Below are 27,773 nucleotides of genomic sequence, written 5' to 3'. Positions count from 1 at the left end.
GAACACTTACTCAATTTTCTTCCCTATTATTCTTCTCCCAACGCCTTTATAATTTCTTAATTGAAAAACCTTGGCTCATCTCTGTCCATTTTTCTCCTCTGTGTTTGTTATTTAATTTTTATTTTATCTTCATTTGCCTTCTTCTTAATTTTGGTAGCTTTTCTATATGTATGTACCCAATGCCAGAGTCCACATAAAGGTAAGCTCTGGCTTGAAATGATCCAATGATTCACATGTCATTTAATGTTCCAATTGCAGTTTTTATCCCCAGTGTCCTAGGTAATTTGGACACATTCTACCAAGCAGTTGCGTACAATGGGAAAGAGTCAAAACTGGAGTTTCACATGCACATTCCCTGTTTTAAAATCTTGTGTCTTTATTTACCATCTAATCTTGGGTGTGTTATTATATTGCTGTGTTGCATAATTACCTCATCTGTAAAATGTGCATGATACTTGTACCTGCCTCACAGCTCAGAGGATTCAATGAGTTGATGGTGTAAACCACTTAGAACACTGCCTCATGCTAAGGGAGCGCTTTGCTAAGTGTAAGCTACTGTAATTCCTATTTGCCTATTACCAGCCAGCCACACTGACCTTCTTTATGTTATTTAAACATTCTTTCTTAGGCTTTTAACTCTGAAGATTTTACTCTTCATGTAGCTTTCTTACCCAAGTGCTTTCTGTGTTTGTCATCTTCTTGACTTGCAATTTTCAATTTATGTGTTGTATACTCAGAGATCTCACCTGACTCCCAAACAGCATATACATTTATTTTCTGTCACATTAACCTCTTTCATTTTCTTCATATCAAATTTTGGACCTGATCTGTCTTGTTTATTTAGTTATTTGTAAGATCCTCTTTGTTGTGCATTCATGAAAATGATGAAATTGTCTATAGTAATTCCTACTCATCAGAGTAGCTTAAGAGTAGATACTCATTATCAGAGTTTGAAAAAGCATAGAGTAACAGACCCTTAAAAATACTGTCAAATGAGTTTTTAACTATTATTTTTAATCTTTCTTTTTCTTTCCTTCTAAGTATTTTTCCTTAACAGTCCTCAGTTTATCAGGTATTTTTTATCTGAAAAATATAAGTAGAAAGGTGAATAATTTTTGGAAAATTTAAGAATCAAGGAGACAAATAATGTAATTCTATTCTAGAAGAAGAAATTTTTGCTCTTGTTATTTGGTCTGACTCTGTCAATGGTTCTTTCTTCATGTTGGTGTCCAGTACCTGGTCTTGTTTGGCTTACATTGAAGTAAAGATGTATACGAGATAAGCTTCTTTGGATCCTGCAGTCGTATGTCTTTACTGAGAGTGTTATAAGCATGTCCTCAATGAAGATTTCACAATATATGTATAGACAGGCAAGAATGATTAATGCCATTACTTAAAAACACGCCGCAGTGAGTTGTGCATTTTATGAGTTCATTAAACATATTGATGGAATAAGGGACTGAATAAGATGGACTAAAAAGCAAAATAAATTCATTTCACCTAAGTATTCTAATATTTTAAAGAACCATAATGCTTTCTTCTTATTAATCTATTGTCTAAAATTTGGAAATATATGTGTTTCAAACTCTCTAAATTGTGATTATGTAAACTTTAATTTTAGAATATTGCATATTTCTTAATATGAACTATGCATCTTTACAAATCGGGAGTTTGTGTCTTGATATAATAATAAAGTGACAATTATTTTATTAATCTGTTGTTTAAGAAGTTGGGATTAAAAAAAGAAACACAAAAATCTGGAGGCCTTGCTGTTCCCCTATTTGATACACTCAATGTTTTGCTTGTTTTATTCACATATAATACAAAGCTTAGTCACATATAACTTAGCTATTGTTCCATTTGATTGAAATGGCAAAATAATCTTTAATTTTATTTCATTGTTTCTCTAGGTTTGTTATTTTCAAATTTTCTTGCTTTAGTGCTCTTTTAAAAATTTGTTTTCCCTGTGGTTTGTTAAACATATGGTGCTTTGTAACTTCCCCTTATGGAAGTACATTTTCTCTCTTATTTGTATAATTTTTATGTGAGTAATTTAACCTCTAATGTGAGAAATAATTAAAATGTTTAAAAAATTTATTGGAGACGTTTTTAAAAGTATGGGTTGATACTTTAGTTTAGACTAAAATTATAGAATGGGCAGACATTGATAAAATAGTGACAATTGTAGACATCACTAAAGAATTCTAATTGCATCTATAGATGAAGCATTGTGTCTATGTATACTGGTTCACACCATATTTATTATGATTATGATTATTGATATTGGTATTACTGTTTAAATAGCTTCATCCATTTCACAGTATCTGTCTTTGCAAGTTGGTAAGTGAAAATAAGTTATGCTATATTGAAATAAACATGACATTTTCTGTTTGAATTCTATAATTTCTTGAACAATGCAATCTAATATTTGACCTTTCAATTGCTTTAGTGTTTATTTAAAGAGTTTCTTCATTGTATATTAACTGTTATTCACCTACTTTATTCTGAGCCTGTTGCTCGACATGTTTCATTTGAAAAAAGTGAAAAGAATAACTCACGGAGAGTTACAGGAATTTATCAGATAAATATAAGTAATTGCTTAGCAAAATGCTTTACACTAAGCACATGCTAACAATCATTAATTTTTCGCTTCTTAAAAATTGTCTTTTTTATCCTCTCCTTTATTCATTCCTTCGTTCAATTGCTTGTTTGTCCAATTGTTAGTTTGTTTCTGAGCCATAGAATATTATTTACTTGAATATGGTTCTTTAAGATGCTAGGTATAAAAAGTCCTCTTAAAAAACAGAAGAGAGCTGGAGAAATGATAGTATGTGAAGCCCTTGCACATAGTATATGATATACAATCATAAATCTTTGCATGGTCTAAAATAAAAGCAGAATTGCATGCTGGCAAGATCTCTGGCTCAGAGTTTAGAGTTCAAAATTTAACCTTGGAGTTTTGGCTATATAGTTAGCCTTTTGCATATAAGCCTTGAATTATTTGTCAAATAAGAATAAAAATATTTGCCATATTTTACCTTGCCTCCCACAGTAAAATAAAGATGATATGGATAATATCATCAACTTAATTGTGATGTTACAAAAACTAAATATCACTGATAAACTCCCTATTACAGTGTTTTCACATTGTAGTCTATAAATAAAACTATTTTATTACTTCTATTACTGCCATGATTGAATTACATTAAGGACTAATTTGAACAATTCAGATGAATATGATGACGATGATGAAGACAATCTTGAAGAAATGATGGGGATTATATCTTTATTAATAATTTCTATGTTTATATTTTTTATAACATCCTTCTGTGTTTAGCAGCCTTTTATGTGTCTGGGTCCAGTGTTCCGAAATATCTTACAAGCTCTCTGAGGGGAGCCATTATGCCCTCTTTATTTGTATCCCCCATAAGGCACGTAAAAATAGATTGAAGAAATAACCGAAAAAAAGTTGTTTAAAGGGTAGACCCAAAGCACAGACCAAAATGCTCAAATTTGTTTTCTTTATCTCTTGAGGAAAATGTCACTGAGTTATATTTCTATGCCATTTCTCACTTGAATCAAATGTTTTAAAGTACACTAAAGCCCTGCATGTTTTTCTCTGCCTGTATAAAAAAAGGTACAATCGTGTTTGTTTATTTGGATAGTGAGAGTTGAAGAGCTCAAGCTGCCTTAATCAAGAACTATGATGTATCTGAGGTTTTTCAGTCTCCTTGAAAACTAACATGTTAGCCTGACACAGTGACATGGATGCTGGCAGAAGACACCAGACTCTGGGGTCAGATCCAAAATAAAAATAGCCAAGTTCCCTGAGCCCTAACTCCTTCAGGAATGACATTAAGAGGGCCAGGTGACATCTGCACATGCAGGGGGATACATTTATAGAACAGGAACCCTGATCTTAGGGTCTTTTGTAGTAGACAAGAAGCATGCCTGCGCTTTTGCTCAGGAGAGAGAAACTAACTCTATCTTCCAAGCCTGGAAAAGTCTGTTCTTTTCTCTGGAGGGAAATACTATCTCTAAATTCCAAGGTGGTTTGCTATACAAACATTCTTGAAAAGATAGTCCAGAAAAAAATAGTATCAGTACCTCTTCTCTCAAGATGTACAAAAACCCAAGAGACCTGTATCCAACACCTCCTTCTACAGTGACAATGTCTTTTGATTATAAGATCAAACGGACAGCATGACATTTGGTTTAAATTGAAGTATGCCATATCTAAATGTTTGTTGTAAGCTAGCATTATCTTCTATTGTGACTTCTGAGGACTCAATCTGTGTTTTCACTGCTTCAAGAGATGTGGATCCACTTAGCACTGCTTTGTTGCCATTTGATTTTGTTTTCTATTACCTCCAGTTCAGGTCATGGTGTAACAATGCTTTTCATACAGGTTATTTTTACTTCCTCAGAGAAACTAGGAAAAATTTCTGATTTTCACTGAGAATGACATTGGCCTCTAGCTTAGCTGTTATACAGATTAGATAGGAAAGTGTGGCAATTGCACAGGCAGTTAGCACTAGAAAGAGATAAAGCAAAAGGGAGCATGAAACCAAACCAGAAAAAAACTAAAAGTGAAATACTGTTGCAAATTGTGCACTTTTGATAATTCTTTGATTACTATAATTTAAAACAAAGCCTAAAGTTGGGTCCGGCCTGGTGGCACAGTGGTTAAGTGCGCATGATCTGCTTCGGTGGCACCGGGTGCCCCGGTTCGGATCCTCGGTGCGGACATGGCATCGCTTGGCTAGACATGCTGTGGTAGGTGCCCCACGTGTAAAGTAGAGGAAGATGAGCAAGGATGTTAGCTCAGGGCCACTCTTCCTCAGCAAAAAAAGGAGGATTGGAAGCAGATGTTAGCTCGGGGATAATCTTCCTCAAAAAACAAACAAACAAACAAACAAAAACAAAGCCTAAGGCATTGTATTTTTATTTGTACAGCTTTTTAAACATAACTATTGTATAATATTAGATTTAGAAAAAGCTGGTTCAATCCATTCTCCCTATCTTATTTATATATTAACTTGTTTATTTTTAGTTTTTGTCTCCTCTTGCTAAGGTATACATTTTATGAGAGTAGGGAAAGCACTTCTTTAGTACACTGCTGTAACTCCAGCATGGAGAAGGTCTGGAAGAAGAGGCAATCATGGATATCAGGTAAATAAACAAATAAAGAAGTATCATTATGACTTGTGTCTAGGCTATGTTTAAATAGCACTATTTAATTTTTGTAACATAGATAAACATATACAATACATGTTTCAAGATTATCACAGTTGAAAGATATAAAAGAAATTCAAACATTATTAACAATCTTTAATAAAATGGCCAGAATTTATGTTGTTAGTATTAAGACTTTTATTGTTTCAGAAATGAGAAGAGATACTTGACCTAATCTTCTTCTAAGTGATACTTGTAAAATGAAGCTAAATGTGTTAAACTGGAAATATCATTAAGCAAATCTTTGAACTACTTTGTAATAGCCTCCTTTTAAAATCATTATGTGTTGCACAAAAGTTGGTCCACTTTGGTGGTGCTTAACAGCATGAGCTTTGGACTAATACAGACCTGGATTCCAATAGAAGTTCTGCCAATATTTATGCGACTTTGGCAAAATTTTAAACCTGTAGAAGTTGTAGTTCTTTTCTCTATAAAATAATGATAATGTATAACTTTCTGAGTATTACATGAGATTATGCCTCAAAGTGTTTAGCATGTTGCCTGGTATATTATTATTATTAGCAAACTGTATGAATTTCTTAAAATTTTATTTCATGGAAAGAAACAAGAAAACTTTCTTGCTATGTTATCTACCATATCTTGAAAAGGATACCCCAAATCTGAGGCTCTGGCTAATGAAAACTTGCCTTGTTTATCAAGAGATTAGTTTATTCATTGATTGAACAAATAGCTCGTACAATATCAGCATTTGAAACATTTGGCATTACAAAAAAATGCAATCTATTGAGGAAATAGTGTATAGTAGTAGTCTCAAGAAGGCAAGCTAGAGAGCGACTGTGATGACTAAGATTCAAGAGCCGTGAGATATTGAAAAATCTCAAATGCCAATAAGGCAATATATATGTAGGCTGATGAGAACACTTTAAGTGAAACCTTGTTAATTACAAAGGCCCACAGCAGAGTGAACACAGGAAAATTTGTGGAGACTTGTGACATTAAAGCAGAGATACCACATTAAGGAATCATCTTCTCTACTTCTTATGGAAATTCTCAATAGTACCCTATCTATTTTTCAGAGGATAAAGAAGATTTACCTAAAGTTTTATAAATCTGTATCCACTCACTGCTTAGATAACCTAAAAGTAAATTATCACTCGAAGTAAATATTCAGATATATAACTGTACGACAGGAAAACTTTTGCAGAGAAAGCTGATACGTATAATTTTTGAAATTTTAAAAGGCAACTCCAGTAGCTCCATATTTGAATGTTCAAATAATTCCTAACACATGTTGCACGTCATAGTTTTCAAAACGGAAGAAATAATCAATAATTTCTTATTCTTACGTGTCAAAAGTCCCATTGACTATTGCCTCTTCCAAAAGATCACTGGAATAACTTATTGATCAAAGAAACTATGACAGTAAGTAGAACTCCTCCTGGATAGAGTCCTAGTCATGTCTCAGGAGGGGTAGTTCACCAGAAGATATTTATAGGGATTTTGTGTCTGAGTTCAAGTAGCTTAAAGTAGGTCACTTAAAGCCAAAAATTGATTGGGATCAGGCAAAGTCTATAACGTAATAGTTTAGGAGTGGTGGACACAAGGAGACAAGAGTTTGAAAGTGAGTTGTTATAAGTAAACTGTGGTTTGATAACAAAGCTATTTATTCTTGTGAACAAACAGTTTGATCTGTATTAAAATAGCATGAAGAATCCCTCTATTAAAAACAGTAAAATTATTATTTTGCACATTATCTTCCTGGGCAATAATTTCCGAGAGCAACCATTCATTCATGTTGACCTAGACGGCCTTTTTTCTCAGTCCTGTTAGCTAAAATATGTGGTGCAGGTGGTCTCAGTTCCCTGTGCCCATTCTTTTCAGGCCCATAAGTCTGTTTCAGGCATTTTATAATTTGAGGACTCTAATAAAAAAGAGAACTTTAAATATTCAAATGTGAAGCACATTGAATAGAAGGTAAGCCTATAGTTCAGGTTAATTAAGGAGACCATTAATTTATAATTAATACTCAAATAAATTCATCACTTCTAAGGGACTAATGAAAGAACACTTCTTTCACACACAATGTAGTACCTCTTGTGAAATCTCCCTATAACCACATCTGTTAAATATCTTCTGTGACAAGAGCTAGTAGGACTTCTGAATAAAATGATAAAATAATTATTTCTTAGTCAACGATGACTTAGTAATAACCCTAATCTTGTTAAAACTGAAACAACTGCCAATTTGGAAACAGCTCCAGAAATTCAACTAGAAATTGGAAAGCTTTGGGGAATATACAGGATTTGCAGCTGCTAGAATTTTTGAACTGCAAAGCAGGGAAGTCTAGATTATATTATTTCACAGTCAGGTTGGTGATAGAAATAATTGGACTCAAAGTTGATATTGTTTTTCACCTTATTTTCTCTTCTTGCTGTTGCTACTATTTGGACACAATATTACATGTAAACACCCATACAATCAAAAAGAATTTCAAGATGGCCCATCCACATACTTCAAGCTGTAGACAACTGCGTAAGCATGCAGAGCCACTGGCTATCACTGGCATACTTCAAGGTCCATAAGCTGTTTCTGCATTTCCTGCTATAAGTGGTCCAACTTGGCTCTGAACTGTACAGGATTTGCAGAGAAATCACATGATTAAAGTATCAGCATGCCAACACAATGCAGTTTGCAACCCAAATGTATTCTGATCAGCCAATTTTATTCAACAAGAATTGACTGTGCTCAATAAAGCTTTCCAAAAATCTTGTGACCATAGTTTACTGCTTCTCTCCACATTTCAGACTTAAAATACCTTGCTTCAGTTCCACATGTGAAACTATTTCCACATATGGAAACAGTTAACGTGTACATGAGGCTATGTACGCAGCCACTGAGGTCTAAGACATTCAAGTTTGTTTCATTAGTCCCCATCCTTTTTCCTGTTTGCTATCACTAGTGTAACACAGCCCTCAACATGCTTTCAGTGAAAGTTATTCAAATATGGTGAAACTTAAAGGACTACAGTTTAAATATAATTTGGCAACTGTATTCTTATATGCAGACGTGCACCATGAAAAAAATTAACAATTGTGACTTTCAACATCTCAGGCTGGGCATAAGTAGCAGTCAGCATCAGGTGGTTTAGACAGAGGGAGACAGTAATAGACTCCGGCTGAGGGAGGACAGCTGCTTCTACAGACTTGAGAGGGCTCCCTGGAGGCAGCAACATTCTTCTGAGTATAAATGTATTTTTGATCTTTAATATACAGCAATCTGGAAATTCAGTAGCATCTGAATTATAATTATTACTATGTGAAACTAGGATTAAAGAAGAATTGTGTTTGCCTAGGAAACAGGAATACAGGAGTGGACTTTTTGATCAATTTTGGCTGCTTGTTCAAAGGTGATTTTCATTTATTTGTAGTAGTGCTCTCCATTCCTCTTGGATGTGGTTAAAAGTACATGGCTCTCTGAAAATGTGAGTAATATACTGATTTTCCCAAAGGGCTCAAACAAATTGGGGAAAGAAAAGCCTGCTGGGAAGGCGGAAAAGCTAATCAATCCAGTTCTTTCTGTTCTTCTTGAACTTGGAGCAAAACTAGAGGACCAAGGCCAGCTCTTTTTCCACCTGCCTGGAGTTAATAATGTGAGGACAAATTTGAATTATTCCTTGTAATCAACTCATGTGATTACTACCAACAGGGGAAAGAATCAATACTGGGCAAGATGAGATCATAGTCAGTGGATGACTTCTAACCTCAACTACTTCTTAAGATCTTTGAGTCAAGCATGACTCTTGGGAGACTGAAATGAAAAATAAAAGAGAGAGCGAAAGAGAAGGAGAAGGTCACTGCCCTCAATTTCTTTCATTAATTTGCTTACCGTACAAAGAAATAAGTGGAAATGACTGACAAATATGATCTGTGAATGCTTTAGATTTTGTCCTTATTATGTTGTTTTGTTTTAGCTTGCCCCTTAATGTCTTGGTTTCATATGACTACTAGTTGCACACGTGTGCATTAAAAGCTCCGGGTCATAGAATCTGAATTAAGATGACCAGTCTACTACTATAGCTTACTATTTTGTATTTACTGAGAATTAAAAAAGAAAAGAAAAGAAAAGAAACACATCGGTCCTAAAAATTAAAGAAAAATACTTCTTTTGGTTTATTAGAGGGATTTGAAATTTTCTTCCTCTTTCATAAAGATCCAGACTTATGGGAACCATTCATTTGAGAGATGGATTATGGAACAATATGGTACAAAGTGGATATAATGATAGAAATCAGCACATAGTATTCAAATTCGATTGGCCTAGTATCTTAAAATACATGAAGTAACTATGGTGACAGCAATGCATCTAAATGTTTATGAAGAAAACATATTTTAGGTTAGCAGGCTCTTTAATAGCACCAGCAATTATTTAGCCCTGCTAAAATATTAAATTTGGTAAATATTCAAAATAAGCTGAATGACCTGTTGAATCAAGTAAAAACAAAATAATAAAAGAGATTGATATAATTCAAGTTTAAAAACAGCATTCATTTAAACATGTACATTTTTCCCTATGTTTTATCCCAGCTCCTCTCTGCCTATGTGAAGAAAAGAGTATTGTTCTTCTGCTATGTTCATTTCTTGCTATCAGACATCCATTTAAAATTGTTAGAGAGGTCAGCATAATCGAAGGTAAATTTTGGCTTCTCTTGTCTCATGTTTCACGGGCTCTAAAACTCTGTCCCATCATTGGTTGTTCATTTCCCAGGACTCAGATCCCATTTTTTGTAGATGAATGAAGTAGTACTGAGATAATTTATTTTCTCAATTTCAGTCCTTGAGTCGCTTTATAAAATTACATCCCAAAGGGTCTTCATGGCATGTTAAGATATTTGTATATTATTTGAAGAATAGCAACAATAGAGAAAAGAATATTTTGTAGTGATAATCATAACAATTTGACTTTCACTTTTAAGCAGATATCAAGGGAAAGATTCTATGCTAAAAGATACATATTTATCCCAATCTTTACATCCCAGATCTTTATAGCCTTAACTTTGAATCATACATTTTAACATAACTGTTTTACAAAGATGGCAAATGAAGCTCAAAAAGTCAACACGTACAATTTAAAGTTACAGACTTAGGGTTCAGAATTCAAACACAGATCCTTAGGGTACCCAAAATTATGCTCTGTCTGCTAATCTGAATTGGAGATCACCTAGACTTAACCTTGAGGCTGCTAATGAGTACCATGCGACACAAGATAAGACTTGTCTTTTCCTATGGTTTCAGTTCCCCATTATAGATTCTTTGATATGCTGATTTTTAGTGTGCACAATGCATATTTGAGAGATAAGTTCTATTTCTTTATGTATCCATCATTAGACAAACGTCAAGGGAGATAGAAGACAGTGTTATGAATAAACCAAGTTTCTGTTAAACTCCACTAGGTTGTCAGTGGAGTAGGCAAGGAGAATACACTTTGCAATATTCACTCCAGTAAGCATTCCTTTCTGACTTCATGTTCATTTGACTTTCCAGGAAAATGAAATGTTACCATTTTGGGGGAGAGAAGAACATTCTTTACCTTTTGTTTACTATCTTCTTTTAAATTATTCTGTTTTTTTCAGCTTTATTCTTTTCACAAACATATATGTATGTAGTAGGGCAAGACTTCTATGTCAAAGAAAAAAGAAAGGAAGGAAATGCTTTAAAAATATTGTCCTCCTGATTAGAGGTAATTTTTTGTCATTTATGGACTGAGAAATAGTTTTATCTGTGACCTTTTCCTGCTGTGAAGTGTATTTTTCATTCTCTTGCCAGTAGTTTAGTGAAGTCTCCCATATTTCACACAAATGGATTAAAACTGGCAATTAAATAAGCTAAAATAGTATATCATAAAATGTTTACATATGGTTCCCTCCAAAGATACGCACACAGATACATATAAACATGCACAAACAGATACACACATACTCTCACAGATAAACATACGAACTGCCACTTTGGGTGTGAATTTGTTCTAGCATTAGCTCTGGGACCCAGAGATTTCTGGGCCATGCGGTCATAGTCCGTTAATAAATTTGACTTAGATTATCAGTGGATCTTCATTATTTTATAAGCATTTTGAATCTTAATTATTTTAAATATTTAAATATATTAGAATATCACTTAAGACATTTCTATTTTCTTAAAAATACTAATTTCACAATTCATATTTGAAATGGTAACATGTAGAAACCAGTTGCTAGGGTGTTAAGTTTAATGCACAAAAGCAATATGCTCATCTTAAATCCTTGGAAATCTGAACAGGACCAGGGATAGGGCCTCTCTATGACATATACTTGCAAAATACTTCTTTCTGTTACTAACTTCCCCAATATTTTAAGAGATTTTATCATGTGCAATAGGGACTTTATGTAAATATACTACTTCCCGTTCCCCATTTCCTACCTATCTCTCTTCAAGGACGCCCGTAAACTTTAGATTCGTACCATGGGCATTTCTAACTTATATATCCACGTTCCCTTTTCAGTGAATTCTGTCATGAGCTGGACTATGCAGTTTTCCCTTACATTTTAACTATAATTCATTACACTCCTGTGATCTCTTTATAACACTTCTTCTTGATTTGCAGGAAACTCTTCAAAAGCAGGACATCAATCACAGAACGTGTGCATGAAGAAATGACCTTCATGTCTGTTTCTCGTTCTAAATAATTTCTTCTTGTACAAATTCTGCAAGGTAGTGTAATTTTTTCAGCTTGTTTCAAGTTTTTGCTGTAAAATTGTGGTTGGGGATAGCAGGATATTATGAATGTATGTGTATTTATATGTATATTTGATACGTATAATATATATGTATTTGTATTTATGTTATATAGGGTAAATATTTATAAAAGCCAGATCTATCAACTCATTATACAGCTTCTTGTTGTTTTCTTAATTATTTGAGTTATTGTAGGTGAGCAGCTAGGATGAGGAACACATCATGTAACAATTAAAAAATGTTTTTCTGTGTTTATATTTCTCCTCTGAATGCTTTAGCTCTTCTGAATATCAAATTATATGATCCAGTTAGTGACTCCTTAATTACTTTAAATAATGTTTCACAATACGCTTACACAGAGTAAAAAGTTCACCATCAAATAGTGCTAGACTCTTTTACTATTTTTTTAATTGTTTAATGTATGAGGAATAAATGTCTGAGTATAGGCTTTAACTGAAGGTGGGCTAGACCAATCATAGTTATTTAATACCTGTGGATTAGTCAGGTTGGACTAGATTATTCTGCGGTAACCAACAACCCCAAATCTTAGTGGTTAAATACAACAAAATTTTAGTACTGACTCATGCTGTGAATCTAGCATGGTTTGGTAAATAATTCTATCCATGTAGTCCCTTTGTGATACAGTCTGAGGTAGACCTACCATTATGTAACTGAAGCATCTGGAAGACCCGACCTTTTCATTACCAAAGATGGTGAGGAATACACTTGAAAGTCTTAAACTATCAATTAATTGCTTTGGCAGAAAGTTATATCTACCATCACTCTACCATAATCACAACTCTTACTGTCTATTGGCCAGAACTGGTCACATGGCCCCTCCTAGTTGCAAGGAAGTAGAAAAGTGCAGTTCAGCTAAGTAAGTATCTGGAAGGAAAGGAAACCAAAGATAAGGGGGAGCATGGAGCAGTCGTGATTGAAATGCAAACTTATTCTGTCACATATATTCATGTATTATTTCTCAAGAAGTTTAAGTAAAAATTCCAAGCATCTGAGAAATTATTTTATTATACTATTTTAATTTTAAACCATGATGATATTCACCAGAGTCTCTTAATATTCAAATTATTTGGTTAAGCATATTCTCCTCATCTATTTTTGTTTGCCTATTTGTATTAATTGATATTTGTGATTTTAGTGTTTTAATAATTAATTGACCTTAATCCTTAAGACATGTATGTCCTGCTAAACTATATTTTATATCTCAAAATTTATATAGTTTATTTTTTATAGATATTTTAATATGAGGAGATTAGTAATTTCAAAACTATTTTTTGTTGTTATTAAGAAAAAATACCATTAGTAAATTACCAAAAAATTTTAAGAACCATCCATATATTTTCTCATTTACAGAGCGCATTCATAGACCTTATCTTTTTTTAAAAGAAACAACATTTTCTGCTTTATTTCCTTGGGTTAATAAAAAGGAATCTGTAAAGAACTCTTTGGTATTTAAACAGCTTGATCTTATTATTATCTGCTGTATCAACATTTCTGTACAACACATCAGTGCCACATCACATTATATCCATTTGTATAAATTACCAAATATTTTCTCAATTTCATCTAAAGCACTTCTGTGTGATTAATTTGAGTAGTTCAACCAACACTTTTTGAGTACCCATTATGCTCCAAGTACTATGATACCTGCTACAAGTACTAGACCTGACTTGATGCACATAATATAGTTGAAGGGATAAAGCGTATACACGTGCATTTGTCTTGTTGCTTTATAGCTCAAGAGAGTTCATTTCCAGAATTGCATAGTAAAAGAGAGTTATGTTCACAGATATGGGTACATCTTATCTTTGCATGGATTTGGGGGTATGCGTAATTCTAAAAACAAATTATATAAAACCATTTATATTTCACTTTGGTACATTTAATATGATTTGAAGCAGTAGAATAAATAATCATCTGAACTATGTTTTGCTTGAATTAAAGCTGGAATTGTCTGCTTTATCTGGGAAGACTTGTATTAATAGACTAGGGCAAGAATGTTCTTTGTGTACTGGAAGCTGAAGGAAGTTAGCCTAGGATTAAAAATTCAGTATAAAATATCCTCCAAATGAATTTCCCTGAATTTAGTTGAAGAAAATACAAATTCTTAACTTGTCTGACCTGGATGAACTGATAATAACCAATGTTGGAAGTACACTGGCTAAAGGCCAAATTCATAGATTATATCTCCTGATTTGCCATTTGTCATTACATGTGTGCTATTTATTAAAAGTCTTGTTTTCAGTAGCAAAGTTCTTATATATAAGAAAGCTATAGCCTGCCTATTTCTAAATCTCATCCTACAAAGTAATATACTTTCCAAAGACTTAACTGTTTTACATATTTATGAATTTCTCCACAGGCCCCCTAAGGGATTCATTTCTCAATTGTGTCATAAGACACCACAGTATAATGCTTGGCTTATTTTCCCATCAGGTATTGTTCCTCAGTTCCACGGTGTTTTCTATTTGTCGGTGTCTGGAGCAAACTGAGGATGTAGCATTGAGCCAGCCTGCTCAATGTGCAGGGCTCATGCCTGCAAGCACTGGGACTCTATAAGACTTATCACCGTGCGTTTCTGTGTCATATCAGCAAGCTCATCGGCAGAGATACATTTTGACTGAGTAACCCTGAGGTAGACAATGCTTAATTCTCCATTTCAAAATCTTCCAGGAATGGAAAAATGATTCAGCTGGAAGGCATCTGCCCTGTTAGCACCCTATTATCCTAACACAGTGTTTACTCTGTTACTGGTTTCAGTTATCCTTACACAGTTTGATAATCATTTCTGAAGCTGGCCTAGTGTATAACTTAACAGCGTTTCACAGTAGGTTAATGATTGGTTTTAACATGATACCTATGGATTCACGTCTTTCTTTCTGCCTAGTCCCTTTAGTCTCTACTATTGAGAAATATACTTAGAAAAGATATAATTGGAGGATAAAGTATTAAAAATTGAGAAGCCATGTGTTAAAAACAGTTGAAAGTTATTTTAATAGATACCTATTACTAAGGTATTGAGAGAAATGTATGTGTTGAAAAAGGAGCATTTAGATAGACATTACACACACAAGTGCACATATATCACACACGTGCACACAGATGCAATCTACAGTGCGTGTTTGAGTGTGTTAATGTATAAACGTCTGTAAAATATGATAGACTTATATTAAGAAATATGATCTTCCTTGCAAATGAAATAATCCCATTTACCAGTCATGTAGCATTCTATAGCCCCACATTTATTTATAAAATATTCTATGAAAATAAAGTCATTATTTTTTAATAGTTATTGCAAATACGTTTTTTCAATATTTGCTTGAAACGACATGTAGTTTCTTTGAAGTCAAAAAAATGAGTGGGGGTGTATAGAAGCAGAAAACAAATCCGAATTTCAATAGGTTTAATAGTAACTTGGCTTTAAAATTACGTTTTTCTCTACAAATTTAGGTAATATAGTTTATATAAAATAATATCGTTAACAAAAGTGTCAACATTACAATAACATTTTTTTCTTTGTGGCCATAATAAGGATTAATAACTTGAATACAAATATATTTGTGTTGAATCATTTAATTATTTAATTTATTTAATTAATCATTGAATAAATATTTCTTGGGTCTTTGCTATATACCGGATACTTTCTTTAACATATTGTACTTTGGAAATTTAGAAAAATAATATGAAATTTATAATTATTTTGGAGTTAATGTGCTCTTTTGTTGGTCCTTTTCTGGTTGCATCTTTATTCAGCACCTTTCAGATATGAAGCTGATCAAATTCTATAATACACTGTGCTAAAATGTTTTCAAGGTCTAGATGTAAAAATGAGCTTTGACAGTTATCTTCTTGAAACTTTATTTTTTTGTCTAGATTACGTATATTCTATCTATTCAATCTATTTAGGATATCTTAATGTAAACATATTTGAAAGAAAATAATGTCAGCCGACTTTATGTTAGATTCAAAAATCATGTCATGGTTTGTCTATTTGAAGAATCATACCTTCGAATTAGTAATATATATATGTATGTTACTATACATGGACACATTTTCTTTGTGGCTTTATTTGCAATTCAAATGAGCTAAATGTTTTATAATCATATATATGTGTATATATGTATTTGTATGTGTAGGCATAGATATAATTGTTTATGTGTAATCACATGCATTATTTTATATCATTTATATTCATATACATGTATGTATGTGTGCATTGTGTGTTTATTTGGTTTCTTAGGACTACCAAAACATACTAATTCAAACTTGGTAGTTTAAAACAACAGTTCCTGAGGCTAGACATCAGAAATCTAGATGTTGCCCAGGTTGATCCATCTGGAGTTTCTGAAGGAGAATCTATTCCAGGCCCCTCTCCTAGTTCATGATGGTTGCTGGCAATCTTTGGTGTTCTTGGGCTTTAGACACAAAACTCCAATCTCTACTTCTATTTCTATGTGGTGTTCGGCTCCCGTGCATCTCTGTCTCTTTCCTTTTATAAGAACACAAGTCACGTTTGATTTACAGCCCACACTAATCTGCTATGACCTCACCTTAACTAATTGCATCTCTGTAATGCCCTGTTTCTAAAGAAGGTCACATTCACATGTACCAAGCTTAGGATTTCCAACATAATCTTTTGGGAGGTTCAATTCAACATACTGCATATATTTAGCAATTCTCTTCATTAATAAAGTGAATCACAGAACCATAAATTTTTCATCTGTTCTTTACAACTGAAGCACGTCTTTCAACCAGTCCTTATTTCATCCTGTTTTATTTACACTGCTTTAACTGATAAATAAATACTACCAATACAAATTGAATATATAAGTGTTTCAAAGCATTATATCTTAATTAAATTTTGAATTCAGTCAATTAAAAGACAAAATAATATACAAAATTTTTAATTCACATGGATGAATTAGACAATAGATTGTGTCTTCAGAATCTGAAATTATAGACCATGCCTATAAATTATAAACATTCATTTCAAGGCTAGATGGATTCTTTTTTTTTTTTTTAAAGATTTTACTTTTCCTTTTTCTCCCTAAAGACCCCTGGTACATAGTTGTGTACTTTTTTTTGTTGTGAGTCATTCTAATTATGGCATGTGGGATGCCGCCTCAGCATGGCTTGATGAGCAGTGCCGTGTCTGTGCCCAGGACCCGAACTGGTGAAACCCTGGGCCACCAGAAGTAGAGCGGGCGAACTTAACCACTCGGCCACCGGGCCGGCCCCTAGATGGATTCTTGGCATCCATGTAATTCTAATGCCTAGCTTTATATGCTTAAAAGTAGAGTATTTTATTCTGAGAAAAAAAAGGTAGCACTATTCACAAATACACTGGATCAATAGCAATTAATTGGGAATGTCCTGAACAAACAGAAAGATATGGTCACCAAACTCAGAAGTAAAATGATTTACCTAAGTTTATAAAATAATTAAACAGACCCAATCTCTCTCAAAATCTCTCCCGACAATATTTTTGTTTAATTTTCAACATTAATAAGAAAGATGAAAAGGACCAGTGAGAAAACCTCCTCTTAAATGCTTGTTAATGTCTTTTTAGAAATGGTTTTTAAAATTTCAAAAATACAGCAAAGCTGAGCGAATTTTACGATGAACACTAATATATCTGCTACCCAGATTCTACTGATAACATTTTACTATACTTGTTTAATCACATATGTATCAGTCTGTCTATCCTTCTATCCATCCATTGACCCAGCTTAATTTTCTTGTGTTTCAAAGTGAATTACAAATGTTTGTATACTTCCCTCTAAACACTTCTTTATGATACCAAGGGTCTTCTTTATGATAACCAAAGGTCAATATTTATTACAGCTAAATTGTTTTTACCAAAATTAGAGAAGAGATATCTTGAAAGTTCTCTATTTAAAAATCATTTGGCCATTTTGTTTAATGTTTACATCTTTATTCAGTTATAATTTACATTCCATAAAATTTACCAATTTATAATGTACAAGTCAATGATTTTGGTATGTCCTAGGAGTTGTGAAACTATCACTACAGTCTAAGTTTAGAACATTTTAATCACCCTAAATAGAAACCCATATCTGTTAACTGTAGTTTCCTATCCCCACACCCTCTGATGCTCTAGTCCCAGGCAATTGTTCATCTCCTTTCTGTCTGTGTATTTTTGCCTGTTTTCAACATTTCGTATGAATGAGTTTACGTTATATGGAGTCTTTTATGACTGGCCTATTTTGCTCATCATGTTTTCTAGGTTCATCCATGTTATAGCATGTATCCATACATTATTCTTCTTTATTTCCAAATGATAGGCTATTGTATGGATATACCACATGTTGTTTATCCATCCACCAACTAATGGCCATTTGAATTGTTTCCAACTTTTGCCTATTTTGAATGACGTTTCTATGGACATACAAGTAAAAGTACTTTTGTAGATATATATTTTCATTTTTCTTGAGTATATAAACAGGACGAGAATTGACGAGTTGTATGATAACTCTATGTTTAACATTTGAGGAACTGTCAAGGTATTTAAGAAGTGCTGTACCATTTTACAATCCAACCAGAAATATATGTGTTCTAATTTATGCACACCTTGTCAACACTTGTTATTATCTGCCTTTTTTTATTATAACCATTCTTGTGGGTGTGAAGTGGTATCTCTTATGGTTTTGATTTGAATTCCCTTAATGACTAATGATATTGAACATCTTGTCATATGCAAATTGGCCATGTAAATATCTCCTTTGGAGAAATAACTATTCAAGTTTCCTTTTAAATAATTTAAACCCTATTTTTAATTGCATTTTGCATCTTTATATAATTAAGTTATAAGAGTTCTTTATATATTGTAGATGAACTTCTCTCATCGGATACGTGATTTGCCAATATTTTCTCCCATTCTGTTGACTATTTTTTCACTTTTTTGTTAGTATCTTTGCAGGACAAACATTTTTAATTTGAATAAAGTTCAATTTATCTCTTCTCTCTTTTTTATTTCTTTTTTTATTGAAGGATAATTGATGTACAACGTCTTATGACTTTCAGGTGTACGTCATAGTGATTTGATATTTATATATATTAAGAAATGATCATTTGAGCCAGCCCTGATGGCCTAGTGTTTAAAGTTTGGTGTGCTCTACTTCAGGATCCCGGGTGCAGAACCACACCACCTGTCTGTCAGTGGCCATGCTGTGGAGGCAGCTCATGCAAAAGAACTAGAAGGACTTACAACTAGAAGATAAGACTACGTACTGGGGCTTTGGGAAAAAAATAATCATCTCTGCTGTCTGTGTCACTAATCCAACCATGTATTTGTTTTCACATTTTGGTTCTGGCTACCAGGTAGGATTTCCAGAAGAAAATACAGGAATTTCAGATACACAACAAGCACTTTTTTCTGTGTAAATATGCCTGAAATGTTGCATAGCATACACTTATTCTGAATAAATATTCATTTTTTATTTGAAAATCTAATTTAACTGGGCATCTTTATCCTGTGAATTTATTTGCAAGATATAGCAACCTATTAGCAGGGAACATGGAATAGGCTGAATAATTCTTTAAAAAGTAGGAAATAGTGAGAATCAGTCGGCCTAGATTCTAACTTCAGTTTTGCAAATAATCCTGTAAGTCATTTGGCTTTGCTTTGCTGCCTTTACATGCACAGTGAATGAGAAAGATAATGTCTGACCTCACTTTTTTCACAGGAACGTTGTTAGAATGAATGAGGCGATGTGCATATAAACACAGAGCATCTTGGAAGATAAACACTCTATAAAACTGTGGTATCATCATTATTATTACTGTTATATTATAGAGAGAATTTCTGGAAAGTCAGCTGGCTGGATATATTATAGTAATCTTCTACAAAAGAGCAAATAAAAACATCATTACAATATAGATTTAATGGCTTTGTCTTCTATTTTATTCAGCACAGCATAAGATTATAGATGTACCAGTTTTGGATTAACAATAGTGCATTGTTTCCTGTTTCCTGTTGCCTTTATTCCTTCTTAATCAGGACCTAATAAGATGTCTGCTATTGCACTTACACCTTTCCTTACATTTCTAAAAATCACTGAAGCATAAATAGTTAGAGATGCCAGATTTTTAGATTAAATCTTGAGTCTTATGTGTGTGTGTATGTATATACATTATATAGTGAAAAATATAACTTTGTGCATTAATAGTACAGAATACACCATGTCTAATCCTATGAAGATTATGTAATGGCCCACATATTTAACAAAAATATCAGCTTGCTAGTTTATGTAACTCAGATCCTGATTACTTCTTCATATTATGAAAAGATCGTATACAACTATGAGTTTACATTTTAAACAGTAATTGTTGGCATGAACAATCATTTTGGCTAGCTCTATAACCATGGACAAGTCACCTTCTCAGGGATTCTTTATGTGAAATATTACGGGATTGTGCAATTAACTAATTTTAAAGATCTGTTCACATTCCAATATCTTTGGATTATGCAGCGTGTTTAAAGCAGAGAGGGAGTGAAGAAAAAGAGACTAAGATCAAGTTACAGAATATATACGGATATGAATACATATATACATGCATATATATCTATATATCTATATATCCTTGTATATATACCCATATATATCTCAAATAAAAATCTCACAATTAGACCATCTGCAAAACTTCAGTTTTCTAAAGTAATTAAAACTGCGTGATACCACTACTTTAAAAATGTGTTTTTATTTTTCTTTAATTTTTTATGTAATTTCTACAAAGTATTAACTTTAGCATGCAATTCATAAAGGAAAGTACATATCGAAATAAGGCTAGAAACACTTGATGTTCAGAAAATCAAGTCAATTATGAGTAAGTTTATCTCAGCATATATTTAATTAAAAATATTCTTTCTAATTGTTAATTTGTTTTACAAAGTTCTTTTCTTCCTATTTAATTTTCTTGTAATATTTTTCTTAAAAATGGAGCTTAAATGTGTTTTAATGAGAATTACTTGTTATTTTTTACATTTTCTGTATGTTTGAGAGAAGTTGTAATCTATTTGCTTATGAATGTTATAATTACTTAAAATATGATGGAATGCTTGGCTTTGACCATGAAGAGTCTTACATTTATTTTCCATAAGCCCTTAAAACCAGATATTTTATTTTTGTTTTCATCCACAAAAACATTTAATATTTTGAAGCTGATGTGCCATATTTGGCTGCCCTTGTCATATTACATCAATCATCTTCCTTTCACTGAGACATAATCTCATTTTAGCTGATGAACAGAACTTGATTTGAGATGCTAGAGTCCCATCTTATATAAAAGGTCAAAGAAAAGAAAAGTAAAGGTGAAAATTTTAAGATTAAAAACAAACTAAAATCCTTTGTTGTGGAGCAATTAGAATATAAAATAGAAAATGTATGTTTTATTCTTCTTGTAGTCTTACTTTTCAGTTTTATTTGTATATAAACGTTTAAATTCAAAGGAGGCAAATTTGCGATTAAATGGTTGAGTAAAAGATGTAATTATGACTGTAGTAATATGTGTAAGAGCTTTGACAAACACAATTTTTTTTAGTATAGTCATTTTGTTCAATTATTGATGAATTTGCTATATATATTTAAACAGTGTTTGCCTCTACCAGTGAATGCTTCAATAAGGGAGTCTTCATTTTGTATCCCTTTAATTTTTCTGCAGATACTAAATTCTCTCCAATCATATGGCCTCAGATAGATCCTTTAAGAATCTTTGTTCCCTACCATTGGAACATACCACTTTTGCCATTGTGACTACCTCTTCTTGTCTCTCTCTTTTTTTTTTTTTTTGAGTAAGATTAGCCCTGAGCTAACATCTACCACCAATCCTCCTCTTTTTTGCCGAGAAAGACAGTCCCTGAGCTAACATCCATGCCCATCTTTCTCTACTTTATATGTGGGACGCCTGCCACAGCATGGCTTGACAGGCAGTTCATATGTCCACACCCAGGATCCAAGCCAGCAAACCCTGGGCCACTGAAGCAGAATGTGAAACTTAACTGCTGTGCCACCGTGCTGGCCCCTTGTCTCTCATTTTTGACACTTAAGTTTTATTATTATTAAATAAAATATTCTTGTAACAAACACAATACGAATTTATAATATGCCTCAATCATTTTTTAGGATACTTGATATTATTATTGAATTCAGAATAAGAAAAAATAAATCCAAAATAAAACTAATGAAATATTGTGGGCTTGAATTATTCTATAAATATTTTACTTTTCAATTAGCCTGCTGGAAAATAAAACATCACTGCTTCTATGGAATATCCTGCTTCTAAGTTTGGAATGCTTTTGATTTTAAAATTTAGATTTGGACTAAAGTTAGAGATAACTGTATCTTATTCTCTTTCTCATTGTGGCCAATAAAAGAAAATGGTAGGGAGAAGCTACCCGACTTGAAGCAGGCTGCCATGACCAGCCAGTCTCAAGGGATCCAACAGCTCCTTCAGGCAGAAAAAAGGGCCAAGGACAAGCTAGAGGAAGCCAAGAAGAGTCACCGCGCCTCAGTTTCTCGATATTGTGAAATGGTTGAGATAGACAACTTCCAGATTGAATCTACTTACTGGAAAAGGGAAGAGATTGAAGCAAGCTAAGGAAGAAGCGATGGCAGAAATCTACCAGTACAGAATGCAGAGAGATAAGGAATTTCGACTAAAACAATCTAAGATAATGGGATCTCAGAGTAGTCTCTCAGAAGAAATAGAAGAACAAACACAAGGGCAGATAAAAGAACTGAATGGAAGTTACAGCAAGTACATGGAGAACGTGATGAACCAGCTCTTGAGTGTTGTCTGTGACGTGAAACCAGAAATCCACATGAACTACAGAATCACCAACTAAATGCGCACCCTATTGTCCAATAAATGGTGCGTGCGTGCCACCTGGTTGCTGATGGCTTCATGTTTATATCAAGAAATTTGACATGCAAATCTGAAATTTATGAGACATCTGCAGATTTTAATGTGACATAAGTCATACATGAGTACTGAATTTAAAAGCAAACAAACAAAAAGTTGTTACAGCTTTCCTGGTAACAGGTATGATCTTGTCTTTTAACTTGGAGCAATTACTTTTGGGCATATAACAGAAATACATGGACCTGGCCATTTTTCAGTGCGTATGAGGGTTTTTTTTCAATTTCTTCTCCTTTTTATCAATTTAAAATGTGTTCTTAGTTGCAGTTGTTAAAAGATCATTATTAAAGAGGATATAATCATGACTCTTATGCAGATATAAAATGTATACATGTCAAGGGTTTTATTTAGAAAATCAATAAGATGTTACCATTAGTTCAAAGAAGAATACTAAGAACTTCATAGATAGAAAGACAGATGAGATAGATAGATAAATAGATGATACATAGATGGATGGATGTATGGATATATAGATAGAAAGATAAATAGATAGATGGATGGATGACACATAAATGAATGGAAGGATGGATAGATAGATACATGGATGGATAGATAGATAGATGATACATGGATGGATGGATGGATGGATATATAAATAGATGACAGATGGATGAATGGATGGCTAGAGAGATAGATAGAAAAAGAGCAATAGGTTACATAACCATCATCTCTGCCTAAACTCAATGAACCAGATATTCTTCTCTTTCAAGTATGGTTTTTTAAAAGAAAAAAGTAAATGATAATTAATTGAGCTGCTAGCATAGATGTTTAGGCTTAAAAAAAAGAAAAACCTCGCAGGAGATATAGTAGGTTAGTATGTGTTATGAATTGAATGTTGTGTCTCCATCAAAATTCGTATGTTGAAATCTAATCCCCAAGGTCACAGTGTTTGGGGGTGGGGCCTTTGGGAGGTAATTAAGTCACCAGTGTGGAACCCTTGTGAATGGGATTAGTGTCTTCATAAAAAGAGGCCAGAGAGCTAGCTAGCCCTCTTTCTGTCACATGAGGATACAAGAAGTTGGCTGTCTACAACCTGGAAGAGAGTCTTCACCAGAACCTGACCACGATGGTACCCTCATCTCAGACTTCCAGCCTCCAGGACTGTGAAAAATAAATGTCTATTATTTATAAGCCAAAAAAAAAAAAAAAGAAAATGGTAGGAAAATTGAGAAATGAATAAAAATCATAGTAAATAGTTTATCTTAAGAGTAATGATCACTGGTAACAGTTTCTGAGTTTCAAATTGCAAGGTTCTGCAACAATTTAGCATTTAATGAATGGCCGTGATGACAAACACCATGGTCACAAGTCCATGTGTTAATAATTGCTTGTTTTTACGTTACAAGTATAAATATTAGCATATTGAAACATTATTTTCAATTAGTAGATTTAACTTTGTGGAGCAGTTTTAGCTATACCAAATATCGAGTAGAGAGAGTAAAGAGTTCCCATAGATTCCCTCTTCTCCATGCCCAATTTCCTCTGTTATTAACATCTTGCTTTGATGTGGTACATTTGCTGCAATTGATGAACCAATACTGATACATTATTATTGACTAAAGTCTATCGTTTACCTTATAGTTCATTCTGTGTGTTGTAAAATTATATGCTTTTGCCAAATGCATGATGCCATGTATGCACCATTACAGTATCATGCAACATTACAGTATCATACCAAATAGTTCCACTGTCCTAAAAAGCCGCTGTGTTCCCCCATCCATCTTTTACTTTTGCCACTGAACCCGTGGCAACCACTGATAGTTTTTGCTTTCTCTATGACTATGTCTTTCTCAGAATGTCATATAGTTGGAATTGTATAGTATACAGCTTTTTCAGACTGCCTTCTTTCACTTAGCAGTACGTATGTAGGGTTCCTCTGTGTATTTTGTGACTTGATAGCTCATTTCTTTTTACAACTGAATATTATTTAATTGTATGAAAGTATATATTTTGTTTACTCATTTACCTATTAAAAGATATCTTGATTATTTCTGATTTTTGGTAATTATAGATAAAGGTGCTTAAATATTTGTGTGCAGGATCTTGCGATGATATGTTTCAACTCATTTGAGTAAATACCAGGAGACTGATTTCTGGATTGTGTGGTAAAATTATGTTTAGCTCTATAACAGACCGTCGAACAGACCATCCAAAGTGGTTATACCTTTGTGCATTCCCACCAGCAATGAATGCGAGTTGCTGTTGCTCCCCATCCTGGCCAGCATTAGGGGCTGTCAGGTGTTTGGGCTTTTAGCCATTCTAATAGATTCCTCGTAGTATCTCCCTGCTGTTTTATTTTACAGTTTCCTATTGACATATGATTGTCAGCATCTTTTCCTATCCTTATTTTCTATCTGCACATTTTCTCTGGTGAGGTGTCTATTGGGATTTAAGCCCTTTTTTTAATCTTTTTTGTTTGTTTGTTTTCTTCTTGTGGAGTTTTAACAATTTTTGTATATTTTGGATACAAGTACTTTATCAGATATGTGTTTTGTAAATGTTTTCTCCCAATAATGGCTTATCTTTTAATTCTCTTAACAGTGTCTTTTACAGAGCAGAAGTTTTTTATTTTAATGAAATCCAACATAGCAATTTTTCCTTTCATGAATTATGCTTATGTGTTGTATCTAAAAATTCATTGCCAGAACAAGGTCATATAGATTTTCTCCATTATGTTCTCCATATCTTATCTTTTAGAAGTTTATAGTTTTCCACTTAAATTTGTCTATGATCTATTTTGAGTTAATTTTTATGAAAAGTGTATGGTTTGTGTCTACATTTATATTTTTGCATTTGGATATTGAGTTGTTTCAGCACCATATGTGGAAAAGACTATCCTTTCTCCATTGGATTTCCTTTGCTCTTATGTCATAGATAAGTTAACTCTATTTGTGTGGGTCTATTTCTGGGCTTACTATTCTATTCTATTGATATTTTTTGTCTATTCCTTCATGAATACCACACTGTCCTGATCTCTGAAGTTGTATAGTAAGTCTGGAAATTGAGTAGTCTCAGTCTTCTGACTTAATTCTTTATCAATTTTATTTTGGCTATTCTGGATCTTTTGTTTGTCTATATAAACATTAAAATCAGTTTGTCTATATCCACAAGATAACATGATAGGAGTTTTATTAGAATGGCAGTACATCTATAAATGAATTTGAGGATAACTGACATCTTAAACAATTGTGAGTCTTCAAATCCATGAGCATGGAATAACTCTCCATTTGATTAGATTCTTTCATCAAAGTTTGTGGTTTCTCTCATATACGTCTTGTACATGTTTTATTGGATTTTTACTGAAGTATTTCTTTTCAGGGACAGTCTTATAAATGGTGTAATGTTTTAATTTCAGATACCAGTGTTCATTACTGGAACATAAGAAAGCAATTGACATATATTAACCTTATATCCTGAAACTTTGCTATAAACACGTATGTTCCAGGTATATTTTTGTCAATTTTGGGGGATTTTATACATAGATATTCATGTCGTCTGTGAACAAAGACAGTTTGATTTCTTTCTTTCCAATCTTTTCCTTTCTTGTATGATTGCATTAGCTCAGACTTTTAGTATAATGTTGAAACGGAGTGGTGAGAGAGAACATCCTTGCTGTGTTCCTGATCTTAATGGGAAAGCTTCTAGTTTCTCACCATTAAGTATAACGTCAGCTATAGGATTTTGGAAATGTCCATGTTAATGAAGTTCCCCTCTACTCAGCTTTCTGAGAGTTTTTACCATGAATAGATGTTAGATTTTTTCTCAAATGCTTTTTCTACATCTATATGATCATATCATATTTCTTCTTTAGCCAATTGATGTGATGGACTATATTAATTGATTTTTTGAATATGAACCTTCCTCACATACCTGGAATAAATTCCACTTGATTGTGGTGTATAATGTTTTTATACACTGTTGGATTTGATTCACCAATATTCTGTTGAGGATTTTTCCATCAATGTTCATGAGAGATATTGTAGTCTTCCTTTTTTGTAATTTGTTAGTCTCGCTTTGGTATTAGGACAATGTTGACCTCGTAGAATGAATTAGGATTTGTTTCCTCTATGTCCCAGATCAAATTGTAGAAAATTGGTATCATTTGTTCCTTAACTTTTTGGTAGAATTCACCAATAAAAATGTCTGGGCTCATTATTTTCTTATTTTGGAAGGTTGTCAATTCGTTCAATTTCTTTAATAGATATTGGCCTATTCATATTATCTATTCTCTTTTACAAATTTTTGGTTGATTGTTTCTTTCAAAGAATTGGTACATTTCACCTAAGTTATCTAATATGTGGACATAGAGTTGTTCATAGTATTTTTTGTTATCCTTCGATGTCCATAGTATTACTAGTGATGGTCCCTCTTGCATTTCTGATATCAGTAATTTGTATCTTATCTCCATTTTCTTGGGTAGGCTCACTAGGGAGTAACCAATTTTATTGATCTTTTCAAAGAACCAGCATTCTGTCTCATTGATTTTCTCTGCTGTGTACTTGTTTTCAATTTCATTGATTTCTGCTCTTGGATTTTCTTTTTTTTTCCTTAGGCTTACTGTGGATTTAACTTGCTCTTCTTTTTTATCTTATTCTCAAAGTTGAAGCTTAGTTTATTAACATTAGACTTTTCTTCTTTTTTAATATATGTATTTGATGCTATAGATTTACCTCTAAACATTGCTTTTACTGCATCCCACAAATTTTGATGTTTTATTTTCATTTTGTTTAAAATAGTTTTAAATTGTTTTAAGTTTTCTTCTTGACTCGTGTAATTTAGAAGTTATAGTTTTATAGCCAAGTGTTTGGGGATTTTATAGCTCTCTTTCTGTTATATTCTAGTTTCTGAGAGTAT

At 33.0% G+C, this 27,773-nt stretch overlaps 1 protein-coding gene across 1 annotated transcript; it reads left to right on the top strand.

Moving 5' to 3' along the window:
• The first annotated feature begins 22,415 nt into the window (after positions 1-22,415).
• On the top strand, positions 22,416-22,845 carry LOC124240670 (V-type proton ATPase subunit G 3-like). Its single transcript, XM_046663792.1, has 2 exons — positions 22,416-22,497; positions 22,571-22,845. The coding sequence occupies exons 1-2, from the start codon at positions 22,416-22,418 to the stop codon at positions 22,843-22,845; spliced, it is 357 nt and encodes a 118-aa protein (XP_046519748.1).
• The last annotated feature ends 4,928 nt before the right edge of the window (positions 22,846-27,773 follow it).

The sequence above is a fragment of the Equus quagga genome, chromosome 6 (genome assembly GCF_021613505.1).
Source record: "Equus quagga isolate Etosha38 chromosome 6, UCLA_HA_Equagga_1.0, whole genome shotgun sequence".
Taxonomy (NCBI): Eukaryota; Metazoa; Chordata; class Mammalia; order Perissodactyla; family Equidae; genus Equus; species Equus quagga.
The sequence above is the reverse complement of the archived record's forward strand: the minus strand, read 5'-3'. Positions and strand labels throughout refer to the sequence as shown.